This window comes from Malania oleifera, chromosome 10 (genome assembly GCF_029873635.1).
Source record: "Malania oleifera isolate guangnan ecotype guangnan chromosome 10, ASM2987363v1, whole genome shotgun sequence".
Taxonomy (NCBI): domain Eukaryota; kingdom Viridiplantae; phylum Streptophyta; class Magnoliopsida; order Santalales; family Ximeniaceae; genus Malania; species Malania oleifera.
The window spans coordinates 27113243-27127923 of record NC_080426.1 but is presented as its reverse complement, the minus strand read 5'-3'; the positions used below and the strand labels follow the sequence as shown (position 1 = coordinate 27127923).

General features: G+C 34.1%; 1 protein-coding gene across 7 annotated transcripts; it reads right to left on the bottom strand.

Moving 5' to 3' along the window:
* Positions 1-6225: 6225 nt before the first annotated feature.
* Positions 6226-14037, bottom strand: LOC131165868 (cell division control protein 48 homolog C-like). 7 transcript variants are annotated; one of them, XR_009139677.1, is made up of 5 exons: positions 13190-14037; positions 11772-12389; positions 11221-11351; positions 8247-8349; positions 6226-6747 (listed from the first exon to the last, which is right to left on the bottom strand). XR_009139677.1 is itself a non-coding variant. In XM_058123999.1 (4 exons), exons 1-2 carry the CDS (start codon positions 13655-13657, stop codon positions 12255-12257), a joined length of 603 nt encoding a protein of 200 aa, XP_057979982.1. In that variant the 5' UTR covers positions 13658-14037; the 3' UTR covers positions 6461-8349; positions 11221-11351; positions 11772-12254. The 7 variants fall into 7 exon arrangements, 3 of the variants coding, with proteins under 3 accessions (XP_057979982.1, XP_057979981.1, XP_057979983.1); XR_009139675.1 differs by having other exon boundaries at positions 8251-8349; XR_009139678.1 differs by adding an exon at positions 10736-10951 and having other exon boundaries at positions 6226-8349; positions 11825-12389.
* Positions 14038-14681: the final 644 nt, after the last annotated feature.

Sequence of the window (14681 nt, the reverse complement as noted above, 5' to 3'; positions counted from 1 at the left end):
ATGGAGCATTTTAAATATGTACTAATCATAATGCATATTAAGATTTTATTGTGTGAGTAATTAAGCACATTAAGAAAAGATATTAGAATTATTTACATCACTAATGCAACACTTACCTACCAAACATTACACTTTTTCTTACTCACTGCTTTAAATAATTGTACTATATATACATAATATAATACTAATAAAGTAGCGTGTACAATTATTAAATCAATATGTAAAAAAAAATGTGATGCTTGGTAGGTAAGTGTAGCATTAGTGTATTTATATTTTTATCCAAATAATTTCTTTTTAAGATTTTATGTGATGTCACGGCCTTCGTTGCCAAATTAGTAAAATTATAAAAATTAACATGCAAAGAAAATTAAAGAACAAGTAGCCAAAGGAGGATGCCCTTTTTTTCAAAATTTGAAGTACATAAACGATCTCAAACCCATCAAAATTTGCAGGAAGACCATAATTCAGTGGTTATGGTGTCTCAAACTTTTAGATCAATTTGAAAAAAGTGAAAACAAAGAAGATATATAAATGAAGGAGAAATGCACATATCATATCATGCGATTAAAATCAACATTAAAAATACATAAAGAAAAAATGAAATGAACTAATATATAGTCCATTTCATTTTTTGTTTTATTGGATTAGTGAATAGTTTATCATACTACTACTCTTTCATTAATTTGCCAGGAACAAGGATCGTCCTCCTCTCATGGTTGTATGCATCGATTTGCCTTTCCGAGCTCCTAAGCAGAAATCCTTCCACTTGAAATACTTCAAAAGGAGAGTGCCATCAACCATTGAAACAAAAAATTTCAATGTTGCAGTGAAGCTCATTATATCTTTCTTCCACACACAAAAAAAAGAGTTCAATGACTTTTCTCTTTTTCACACAAAAAAATGAATTCGATAAATGAGTTTATATAGACTTGGAGTGGGTGTAATATTTAAAACCCGCATTAATTATTTTTATATAATTAGTTGTTTCCTTATTTTTCTTCATTTTTTCTATGTTACAAATCTTTCTATTTTAATCTCGTAAAGGTAAAAATTTTAATGCTATATATATTTCTCATATGAAAGAAGATTTTCAACAAAATACTTTCTAAACTTGGCTATGTCTTACAAATGCATTTAAATTATTAATTTCTTAATTAAAATTCCTAAATAGTAAGTGTAGATAATATTTGAACTTTGGAGCGCTTATGCTTTTTAATGAGACATGTAAAACATTTACAAAACCTCATTTGTAATATTTTAAACAGAAGATGAAGGTATTAAGTCTATCTAGATATTTTTTTATTTTTATTTTAAAACTTTAGTTAGTTAGAAAATGTTAGACTTCTTGGACCATATGATTTTATAATACCTAGATATTTTTATTTATTTTTAAACTCTCGTTAGTAATGAAATGTTAAACTTCTTGGAACATATGATTTTCTAATAAATTATCCTCTTTTTTTTAATAGATAAAATGGTATTCGATTAACTTATTGGGTAGTGATTAGATGAATTCTTTTGTACATTTATTTAAGGCTCTCTCTTCAATGTACTTATCCTTACTTACCTTATTCTTAGTTATCACAGACATTCCTTTAAAAAAAGAAAAAAATTAAAAGGATTAATGTTTTACAATCATAATTCCAAAAACTAAAAGAGAAACACAATCAATACCACCACACTTAAAATTGCTGTCATGACTATTACCAAAAAGATAGAGCTCTTGCTTTGTATTTGAGAAAAATAAATAATTTTTTTTTCAAAATGCTCCAAAAATCAAATATTTAAGGAGTGTGAGATTTTTAAAAACACACAGAAAGCCTGAAAATTTTAAAATCTCAAAAAAATCCTCCTCATCTTTTTTTTTTTGTCAAATCTCACATCTTTTATTATTATTATAAAAATATGAAAGAATGAAATAGAGTTTATCTTTAATAATTTAATATATTTATTGTATAATTTCTATTATACTTCACTATCATTTTACTTTTAATCCATTAGAATGTATCAATTATAATTTCTTTGTAAAAGTTAAATTTAAAAGTTTCAATATATGTTTCAAATTCGAGTAAATTTCTTAATCTTTTTTTCTTTTTTCAAGTTTATTTCAAATTAAATTTTACTTAAAATTCAAAGCAAAAATAAAACAATTTTGATTTTCATAAATTTTCATGTCTTACATGTTCTATACTAACTTAACATGGGTCGGGAAAGGTGTACCGTTTGCCAAGTGGATCCTACTTTTTGTAGTCTACTTGGTGTAATATTGTTGAAAACATATCAAAACATTTGTACAACATATAAACCAAAATAAAGATTCTTTGTATAAAATATTTCTGCACTAACAAAACATTTAATACTTGTTTGGAACTTGATAAGTCTTAGAAAAAGAAAAGAAAAATATTAAAAAAATTCCTTTCTCATATTTAGTTATAAAACAAAAAATATACCAAATCAATAAATACAAATATAATTTTACATACCATATGTATTTGATTTTTTAAAACTTTTTTCACTAAATTAAAATAATTTTTTTCAATAGTATTTGATATAGAGGGAAAATATAGTTGAAAATAAGTTTTCTTCTTATTTTCCTTACCTTTCTTTTTTCTAATCAAAATCCTTAATACAAATAGGTCCTTAACAGATAGTGGCTTGAGGTTGATTTCCAAACCTACTTTTAAAATAAATTTTAGTTTATATGCTAAGCAAAAATAAAATCAAAATATACTTTTGATGAGATGATATCTCAACCCCAATTTTGGGGTTCTTGTAAAAGGAAATATTTGTGTATTTTTGGATAAGTTTGCTAACAAGTAACTCTTAACTTAAATATTTTAGTTTCCATGAAATGATATATCTCCATCTCAAATATCAAATCTCAATCTCAATTCTAGGATGATTCTCTGAAGGAAATATCAAATATTGATATGGCTCATAAATTCGAATATGTCTCTGCTAACTAGTAAGCTAACAGGCTTGGCCCAAAGCTTTATAACAATATCAGCGCCTGCATAAACGAAGAAAATAAAAGATAAAATGATGTGCACAGAGAGAGTTAATTACATTTTGCGTCTGTTGGTGTAGGGACAATATAGTTTCACCTACAAGGAAATTTATTATAATTATTTTATTTAATTATTCTACTTTCAAAATTTATTGAACATGACAACCGAAAAATAATAAAAGTACTTTGTAATTGGCTTTATTTTTACTTTTTTGAAATTTATGTATCTTTTTCTTTTAATTTAAAAGTATATAAAATTAATAATTTAATCCAAATAAACGTATTTTTATAATCCATTTTTTTACTGTAGAAAAATAAAATAATAAAATAATAAACAATAACTACATATGCCTCTTCACATGTTTCTGTCATTAGAATTTATGGGAAGCAATACCCTTGGCATCGCCTGCCTGATAAGGCCATCGAGCAGTTTGCCTAGGCCCCAAAGTTTTTGGAGCTCCAAAATTTTTTTTGTTAATATTAACATTATTTATAATGTCATCTCTTCCCATATATTGATTTTTCCATTATCTCAAAAGTTTGGGCTCCCAATTTTTTTTTAATATTAACATTATTTATGATGTCATCTTTTTCCATACATTAACTTTCCCACTATCTCAAAAGTAAATAAAATTGTATTTTAAAAAGTAAAGTAAATGTAATTTAATTATTTCTTTTTCAAGTCTTAATATAATCTTTAATATAAAACATTAATTAGTGATTTTGCACCTCAAAAAGTTAGAAAAATTAATTTCAAATATAAATAAAAATTAAACAAAATATTAAGGGCCCCTAATTAAATCATTCGCCTAGGGCCCCATATTGTGAAGAGTCGGCCCTATGATCGAGTCAGTTTAGGTTTGAAGAAAGATATATTGGTAACATATTTAAGCCAAAAAGAAAATTTACAAACCTTCCTACAATCACAAAATAATCATCTAACATAAGGAAATGTAACAAATTAAAAGGAAAGAAAAAGCAAATTATATAACTCTTTATACTTATTGTATATTTGGGAGCTTTAATCTCAAACTATAGATTCAGATTTATATAAATTTAAATAAAATATAAAACAAAATTATACTAAGATAGTGTTTGCAAACATAGATTTCGAACTCTTTTTTTTTAACTTGTGTTAATTTGAAAGAAAGTCAATCCAATTTTATGCTCTGCTTTGTCCACATTTATAAAAATTCAATCAATTTTGATTGATTCTTTGTTTGCAAACCTCACTCCCTCTCAAATTGTGTGTGTGTGTGTGTGTGTGTGTGTGAGAGAGAGAGAGAGAGAGAGAGAGAGAGAGAGAGAGAGAGAGTCATGCTACCTTGAAGGGGGAGTTGTACACCTCAGGTCATCTGGCTGCAGCAACTCCGGCACTACAAGGTCCTCCACCCTTTCAGGGAAGAGGGGACTCATGGGAGCAATGGCCAAAGAAACAGCAGCCCTTAAAACTAAAGCCAAAAGCTCAGAGGCAGAAAAACAAATGCTTCCCCCAGACGACAGCCATGTGATTAGAATACCCTCCAATTAACCACTGAGTAGTCATTTACATGGTTTGCTTTCAGGGCAATGCTGCTTAATCCATCATGTGATAGAATTTTTCACAATATCTAATGACGAAGTACACAAAAGAAAAGGAATAAAGAGTAAAGAAAGAAATTAAAAAAAGAATCCATCTTTGTTTACAATCACATCTTGGGTGGCTTTTCTTCTTTTCAATAAATAGTTGGATTTAAAAATTGTCTCCATAGAGATAACACGGGGAAAAGAAATGAATCCCCATTTTTTTATAAGTGATTTATGAATTAACAAGTTTTAATCGTGAATCATTTTCATTAATGTCTGCCACAGAGACATATGCATGACCATGTAGTGTGGTAAATTCCTAGTTGTGTTTGCAACTCCAATTAAACTCTCTATTATTTAAGGAGCACAAAAAGATAATTGTAATTTTTTTTCATTACGTGCTCTTGTAGCAAAAGCCAAATGGAAGAAACTCCGTGCTCTTCAGAGAAAACTGCTTGCTTGTCAGATGCATAACTAAGCTGCCAGTTTTTAGTTAAAGAGCAAGCCGGAGTAAAAATACACTGCAGTTCTAATTAAAGTCTCAGGCTTGAGATCTCTCGCGCATTTTGGCCCTTTCAAAAAACACTCCTGCTAGACGACCTCAAACATTTGATTGAAGCTTGAGTTTTTTATGGTTGGTGGAGGAATGTCCATTGTCAAGCCAATGAAACGACAGAAGGTTTACCAAAAAGGATGCTCGCAGAGTTCTCCAAACTGGTAGGCACCTTGAAAAGAAGGATGCCAGCAATTGATAAGGGTATCTTATTTAGGGATACCACAAGGCTGCCGAATGCATCTCAGTAATTAGAAACATCTTGATTTGAATGAGAGGACATAGATATATGTTAGGGAAGGCTGATCCTTCTGGTATTTTTTTTTTTGTTTCAGATGGTTGATTTGTAAAAAAAAAATTACCTTAAGAGTTTTCCAAAACAAAGATATTAGATATTTTGAAGAACATCTGGGGTCCTGGCTATGCCATTGTTATCCCCAGCAGATTAGCAGTTACTACCGAAATCAGAGGAAGTTCCTACAAGTTCTTGCATGAGTTTTAAATGTAAATCTTTCAAGTTTTTGGTATTGTTGTTGGGAAGTAAATTTCCAGTAGTTTCTTTTTTCCCACTTGGTTTTTCAATATACTTCATGTGCATATGTTATTCTTTTTAAGTACATTTCTTATTTACCAAAAGAAAAGTAATTAGAGATTAAATGCTTATTTTTAAGTGAAGAGAGTCACACTGTTAAGCGATGCCAGACAGGAAGCCCAGATTCATTCTTTCATTTACTTGTTTCCATGACTTTAAAGTCATTGTTGTCACCGTTAAGGTCTCAAATGATCTTTTCTTCTTTATTCAAAAAAATAAAACTGTTTAGTGGTGTCTTCTGATCTTTATTCTTTAGTACTGGAACATGTCGTAGACCCAATCCCATTCAACCCAGTCAGACCTCACACAACCTAAACCCAAGCTTATAAAATTATGATCAAGCCATCTGAGTTGCACTCCCTAGTTCTCAGAAGGATTGGACTGTAGGCAAAAGGTTCTCATAACATCATTGGGCATGGTTAACCTCTAACTTTGTGCAAGTCCATACTTGCACACCTAGTTCTAAATTCACAATTTTCCTTTTTCCAGGTAGCCATTGCCCATGTATCGAGTAAACTACCGCCACTTCTATTTTGAAAAGCTTCCTCAAAAGATAGCATCTAGTGTTACAGCACACCATAGTGTTCATAGTGGTGTAGAATAATTTGAATTAGAGGCCTATTACGAGGGACTCACAAAACTCCAAGATCTTCTATAGGACAAGAGAGGGTGAAGGGAGAAGAAACTGAAAAAGGGGACACCAAGAGAAAATAACAACCCTCACGCAAAACACAATCTCCTAACCACAATAATAACCAACGAAGACTCAATCTATTTTACCATATTGACCAAATCTCCAGGAACAAAACAAAGAAATAAAAAGACAAAATATTGCAAATACAAGCTTTCCTAAACCAACAACTTTTCATGGTGTGTTCTCTTCTCGTGTTTTGGTGAAGCCTGGTGGCCCTGCAGGATGTGGGGAATTCCGGAAAGTAATCAATAAGGTTTTGGCAAAACCAGAAAGGATAGTGCTTTATGGAGATGTGCAGTTTTTGATACCTTGTCAATCCACTAAGACACAAAAATCTGCTAAGAAAAAGTTGTTTATCAAAACTGAAGTCAACCAAAATTAACAAAAATGGCAACCAGTTTTCTAATAGAAATAATTCTACTTGTAGAGATTTTAAAGATTGATTTTACAATTGTGCATCATTTCTGTTCTTTTAACAGTTAACAATTGCATATCATTTCAGTTATCTTCCAACAAAAATACAAAGACAAAGAAAGAAAAAGAAAACAACAAAATAAATATAACATTATTCCGCCAGAGTACAGCATCAAATCCAAGATACGCATCCAGGCACCAAAACAATTTAAGTTCATATAACAAGGAGTAGGCTTTAAAGAGTGAAAGGGTCTGACAAACCAAATTGACACTATGGCTGTGTTTGGTCCACAGAATGTTTATTCCTAGGAATAATATATTATAGTACAGATTTGACAGCTGACAGAAGAAGAGTAGTGTCATCATGAAGCAAATGTCAGGAAATTGCAAGGTTGCCATTCGATCAAATATGCAATACGATAAAAAAAACACATTCCCAGAGTGACATCTGGAAATAATCATTCTATTCAGTGTTATGGATTAACAAATATTTTTGCATTGTCATTTGCTTTATGATGATTTGTAATCTATCATATTCCAATACCATAACCATTCTGTTCCTAGGAACAGACATACCAAAAATCAAGCATAGCCTAAAGGATCAGCCTCTATAGCGATATTAAAGTCAACCCACTGCCATCAAACAAGAAGGCAGTAGATTGGCCTTCAAGAAATGACAAATCTCCGACTAAGATCAACAAGATGAACGAGAAGGCAATTATGACTGACAATGCGCTGAGATGTTATGAACTTCCAAATTTCCAAATTAGGTACATCAGTACATGCATGGGTTTGGGAGTTTATTTGGGCATTGTAATGTTGAACCTGACTGTTTGGGATTTCATTTTGTTTACATGGGTGCTCTGGGCTTTTGATTCTTGAGGTTGGAACAAGAATTCCAACAAAATTTACAAAATTCAATGATATTTTTCATTCTGTAAAAATTTAAAATTCCATAAATTCACTCAAAATCTCCCATAAAATTTATGCAGAAACAAAGTTGGCCAGGGCTTTCGTTGCATGGGTGCTCTGAGCTTTTGATTCTCCTGGCTAAATGCAACAACAATTTCAGCAAACTTTATATTATTCAGTGACATTTTCTCCATAATAATATAAATTCCCAAAAGCCAAAATTGATAAAATTATCAAAATTTCCCACAAAACTTGTGCAGAAACAACGTTGGCCAGGGCTTTCATTGCAAGACATGCCAAAATCAAAATTTTCAGAAATTTTAGCGTAATTTAACCCATTGAGCATGATATCTTAAGCTAAAACTTCATCAAGATAAGTAGGACCATGAAGGCCAAAAGAAGATATCATAAAATGTCTCCGGCACCTATTTTATGTTAAAACAAATGGAAGAGGAAAGGAGCTTCCAAAGCAAAGAATACAAATGAAAAGCAACAAATTCAAACTTACTCACAGAGTATGATGCTGTTAAGAAGCAGTTAATAATTTGCCATGTATAGCCAACAGCATGAAAAGATAGATCAGTAATTCCTCCAGTAATTGCAGAAATGATCTGCATGAGGAAAAGGGAAAGCCTCTCAGCGTACAAACCGTTAGACCAAATTTACAAGAAGATACAAATCATATACATGTGAAAAACTATAAATATAAAGATTGAGAAAAGTAAAAAAAAAAAAAGCATTTGAATTACCAACAAGTAATTGAGATCAAATGATGATATCTTACAATAACTGTATATAAATGTACCATAGACACTCTTGGCTAGACACACACACACACTCACGACCAGAGGAAACAAACCCACTATGACCCAAGAAATATAAGAATGCAGCTCACGTAATACCATTGAAGATTCAACGGGCAGATGGCTCAAAATTTCTATCCAAGCTACAAAAATATAACACAACACAAATCCTTGGATTGATGCTGTGATTAAATGTGTTGTCAACTCCCTCTGTGAGAGCATGTGAACTACTAAGGATACAATTCCATATTCAAGAGAAAGGTTGGCAACTTTGAGTTTCGTCCCAAGTGCAAACACTTCGCCAATTAATCCCTTGCTTGTTTTTATTTATTTGTCTCTTTCATATTTGTGGCTTTTAATTCAGATATCTTTGCACTATCCTTATAGTGTGGTCCACACCACTTACGCCTTCCAGATAGATTTAAGCCAAAGCCAGAGTCCAGTGAGTGGCTCCTCTCTTTTTTAAAGATTGTAAGATAATATATATATATATATATATATATATAGATATAGATATAGATATAGATATCTGTTTCTACATAATGATGTAGTCACTTTCTTGTATTTTATTTTATGGCAATTACTGATGCATGGAGTGCGTAACATATTAGGCTGATGATATATATAAATTTGTGTGTGTATATTATAGAAAAAGAAGATATATTCATTGTAGAGAAAAGAATGTACAAAGAGGAGAATTAGATCCCCACTATGAAAATAAGAAACCAAAATAGACTACAAAACAATCAAAATAAAACTGCCTTCCAATCTCTGTGAAAATCTGAGAAAGGCAACCCTTTAAAATAGTTTGCTGCAAATGATGAGAGAAGCCAAGTACTGAATCCTATCCCAGAGCAAAGTATCAGAAGTCCCGGCCTTGAGAAGATAATGATTAATGAGCATTCCCTTCCATACAAATTCCCCATAAAACTGCAAAGACACCACAAACCCACAAGACAAAACCATCTACACCCTTCCCAAATCCTGTAAAAGAGATACCTAATAAAATCCTCCACCAAATCTGGACAAACCCATTTCTCTCCTAAAACAGCAAATAACTTTTTCTAAATCCCCCAAGAGAAAGAACAATGTAAAAAAAGATGTGATGCAGATTCTGAGCTATCAAAACACAAGAAACAAACATCCAAAGATAACGCCTTCAATGGCCTCCTACTCTGCACCAGGTAGTTAGTGTTAATTCTTTTTTTTTTTCTTTCTTTTTTTGAACAGCAAAAGAAAAAGTTCATAGATGGATTAAGAATATATAGCAAAGGGAATAAGACATCTCCTTAACAAATTCTTGGACATGTTAGTGTAACTCTATCAAGAACAACCAAGTAAGCACCTTTATCTTAGAGGGGACTTTAGCTTTCCAGAGGGTAAAGGACTTAAAGGATCTGGTCAAATGCTTTAAAGATTTTGAAGAATAAAATGCTGAGGAATCCAAAACCCAACTCCGGCTATCTCTCTCACATGAGAGATACTACACTGATAATATTTATTCTGTTCCAACATGTTTCCTTGAGCAATATCCCCATCTGTCTTACACTGCTCGTATCTTCTTCCATGAATAAACAAGGCAAGCCTATGGTCTATAAAAAATGCCATTTTCTTGTCTCTTACATGATGGATGTGGATAATCATTGTATATTGTTTTATTGATGGATTTAAGCGAATGCTTTATTTGGTTAAACCTCCAGTGCACATTGATTCTCTTTTGTTTTGTTTTTTTGAGAAATACAAACTTTGCCATAAAGAATGACGGAGCTAGTTGGCCTGCTCAATAGATTATTTGGTTTAGTGACCTTCCAAACTTGTACCTTAATTCCTAAGCCCTAGGATTTTTCTTTTAAAAAGTGCTTTCTAAATTTTGGAGTCAAAAATTAGTTTTTTTCAGGTTCAGCAACTCATTTTTAAAGTATTTAAGTAAAAATAGACATTACAACCACTTCATATAGCATTTCAGTAAGAGGTAATGGCACTTTGGCTAGAGGTTGGGTAGTGGTGCACCATGAGTACAAAGGTATTTCGAGTAACATAAGAAAACATGTATAAAAAGGTTTTCTCTTAGAAACACTACCTTCAAAGCCTGATTTTTGAAAAGGAAAAATTTCTAAAACAATTTCCCACAATCCAAATGCAATGTTCCTTTTAACAAAGACTTCCCAAAAAGAAGAGAATTTTTTATGGTTACCCAATGATTGTGATTCATGGATGGTAGCTTTCACAAGACGTTGAGAATGTGAATGAACTCCGGAAAATTAACCCTAATGCTCAACCAGGGTTCATGAAACTCCTCGATGTCAATAACAACATCAACCTGAAATCTTTACTTGCCCAAAGGTCATCCTACCATATGAGCACACATGCATTTTACTAGTGCAATCTTCAAAGGGTACTTGCATGGATACTGCACGCATGCATAAAGTTGGATCAGTCAACCCATATTTTTCCACGAAACCATAATATAAGAATTTGAGTTTCCAAAAGATGGTTCACCAAAATGCTTCCCAAAATAAAAAATTTTCTTTTGCCAAAAAAATTCCCAAAAAAGAAAGATAAATTTTCATGCTGCTCACCCATGTCCACACTAACAGAACAACAGGAATTAACTACAAGCATTTTCAATCTTACTGTAAACACACACACACACACAAATTTTGAGTCATTCAAACATACCATTAAGAACAAAGCAGTCCAAACTTTGTTGTCATGGTACTTATTGAATATATACATTTTGCCGAGTGCAGTTATCACATTGGTAACATTCTTCAAAACTGTGACCATAGCAACATTGAATGTACTTCAAACTGCAAACATGAACCACAATTAAACAACATTATAAAACAACTGGAATATGTTGTGATTAAGTACTAAAACAAAAAACAAATATGCGGGTCATGAGAATCAGATGTGGACCATTTAACTTGTTTTTAAAATTCAGTATCAACACAACTTCATAAGCTTAAGGTGTCTGACCCTCATTCTAGATCATCACAAGAAAGAATGAGTTCTCCTTTCACATATCTAGTCCAGAAAATTTAAAACTGAGGAACAATAAGAAACCTTGCCATTTCAAAGCAACAAAAACAGCGCTCTCACAAAAGTAATAGAATTGAAAGTCCACAAACAAAGATACTAACAATCCACAAAATCAAGTGTTCATGATTCCTAATGTCCCTATCAGCTGCATACAACTAATTGATGCATGAGGTAAAGACAAAGCTAACCTTGTCTTAATGATAACCAAATTCAGTGATAATAGAATGCTCATCGAACTTACGTCCAGATAAATAGAACATAGACAAATGTCGGTAGCATGAAATGGTAACCAAACAAAGGACCAACAAGGCAACTTCAGTTTTTTTGTTGCACTCACAAGGGCTTTTCTCTGCCAGGAGGAATGTCCAACAAAAAGGGGCTGTTTGGTATCGCTTCAGTTTTCCAGCTGCTATACAATGAAGAAACAAGCTAAGAACAAATCCCAACAGAATCTCAAGATCAAATCTTGCATTTTAATCTGGTACACCCAACAGAATCTCAAGATCAAATCTTCCTGGCCTCCTTAATGCACAATCAACAGCATCGATTCTACTGGTAGCTCCAATCACAAGTACATAGCCAGGACCATGATGAGAGCTTTCTGAATTCAAATCTTTATCAGCTGGTTGTACAAGTCTGTGTGATTCCTCGATGCAGGTCATTAGTTGTCACTATGCGTCGATCCATCTCCCTCTGTAGATTTTCTCTTTTTGAAGCAATTGCATCAATCTCATCAATATATACAATTGAAGGAGCAGTCCTGTAAGCTTTTGAGAAAAGCTCTCAAATATTCTCTTCAGATGCACCTGAAATTTTTATCACAAAATGAAATTAAAATTTAGCAAAGCGTCTCTGTCATCAGTTAGAGAACGGGGACGAGAAGAAAGGAAGTAAATGTAAGATTGGAACCAACATTACTCAACGCAAATATTAGGAAAAGCGGATTGTTTGAGTGAATTACTTAATGACACACCACGCATAATTGGAAAGCACAAGAAGAGATAATATATTGTCTCACCACATTAGAGAAAATCATACCAGAATGACTACGGGACATGACCAGGTATCTGTCTAAGTAAATTATTGACTTATTTAAATCCAAAGAAATACATTGACAGCACAATATGACATTAAGCATATTTGGAGAATGCCCACCTTGTCAAGCTTTAATTTGTCAGGCCATGCATATATTTTGCAATTCAAACTAAGATTTCTGAACCACATTTTGATCAAAGTCACCAGTCACCAGAAGTTATGCACACACCACACTACATATAGCTACGAAATTGTTGGGTCAACAGTAAGCAGGCATTCAGCCAATCTTGTCCACTTCTTTTAAACCATGCAATGCTAATATCATCACATTTTCCATTATTTCAAACAAAAAGTTTATTTGAAAATGACACAGGTTTTTCACTGTGTGCTAAGTATTAGAAAATAATTGTAACGAACTCTACTTCCACTACTTTGGATACAGAAGCGCATTCCTTCCCAAATATAGATCAATTGATCACATAATTGTCATGTTTTCAGCTAGATTCAACTTGATCGCTAAAACCAAATCAATGAATTCATTAATGCAATAGCAGGAAATAAATTTATGCACCTGAAACACCAGAGACCACTTCAGTAGCTGAAATCTAAAAAATGGAAATCCAGTCTCATTGGCAATGGCATGAGCCAGCTTCGTCTTTCCACACCCAGGTGGACCGTGCAATAAAATCCCCACTGGCGGCCTAACTCCGAGACACTGAGGTAGTCGCGGATGGTACAACGGAACAACAACATTAATTGTCAACTCCTCCACCACCCCTCCCATTCCACCCAAATCCCTAAACATTGGCTCGTCCTTCCCCTTCACCTCACCACCGCCACCAACACCATTGCCTCCAACGCCGGAACCCTTCACTTCTGGTTTCGAATCCGTTCCAATTCCTTCAATTCTCTCTCCTTCAACCGAATTGATCTTCTTGGCCTGCTGAGCAACCTCCTCCATCTCAAGATTCTTCTCCTCCGGCTTCGATTCCACAGCAGGCTTTGCTTTGCTATAACTCGAGCGCAGCATTGACCTCATCAAATCGAACTCCGGCTCCAGTCTCTCGCCATATGTCGCGTCCTCCTACGTCGATACGGCACCATCCGTTTCATCGTCAGAAGAGGACGATGATAAAGACGACGTAGTAGCCGTCGACGGACGTTCCTGCTCCATATGCCGCCTTCGATGATGCTGAGCCTCTCTATATATCAATCTCTGTTCACTCATCAATCTTCTTCAGCTTCTTCGGAGTGGGGCTTCGGAATTGGCAATCATCATCATCTTCTTCTTCATCATCATCGGCGGCGCAGACTAGGGTTTGAGAAGGAGAGTGGGATTTGTTCCTCTTATGCTTGTTATTGTTGTTGTTTAGGAAGTGTTTATATTCTTCAAGGGCACGTTGGACCTGCCTGGCGAGGACTTGTGTCATGAATAAGGTCGGAGATACCGACCAGAAGGGAATCCGAGCAGATCGAAGGGCTCGGATGAAGTGGTTCGCTACAGGGGAGCTCGAACAGAAGGGGTCCGAGCTGATTGTCAGATTGAAGATGCCGAGCAGATTGAAGGGCTCGGACGAGGCGGTTCGCTACAGGGGAGCTCGAACAGAGGGCTTGAGGGGCTTGGACAAAACGGCTGGGTGCAGAGGAGCTCGGATCGAGGGTTCGGAGTTGAGGTTGGCAGAAGTGGGCGCAGGGGAGCTCGGACCGGGGGTTCGGAGCTGGTAGAAGAGGCCGAACTGAGTGGGGAGCTTGGGCGGGTCGGCCACTCGCAGGTCAGCTCTTCACAGCCCGAGTCGTCATGGGCCGAGGCATGGATTATGTGGCAGCTAGGTCGGGTGCTGGGCCGAACTGCCAACTGTAGTAGAGCGCATGGGGTATTCCAGAATAGTAGTTAGAATTTGTTATGTATAAAGCTAGGAGTCAGCGGGAATACAGAAAGTAGAAATTTGGGAATCAATTTGTTTTTCTATTTCTAGAGAGTGACTCTCTCGAACTAGCCAACCTGTTCTTTCTTATTTTCATTTCCTTTGTATGCATTGAAGTATTAAATTTAGTTCATCTCT

Excerpts from the sequence above, each read along its gene's own strand:
- LOC131165868 (XM_058123999.1), bottom strand. The coding sequence starts at position 13,657 with ATGAGGTCAATGCTGCGCTCGAGTTATAGCAAAGCAAAGCCTGCTGTG. Across the intron at positions 12,390-13,189 it reads AGTGGTCTCTGGTGTTTCAG|GTGCATCTGAAGAGAATATT; the intron begins GTGCATAAATTT and ends TAAAAATTTCAG.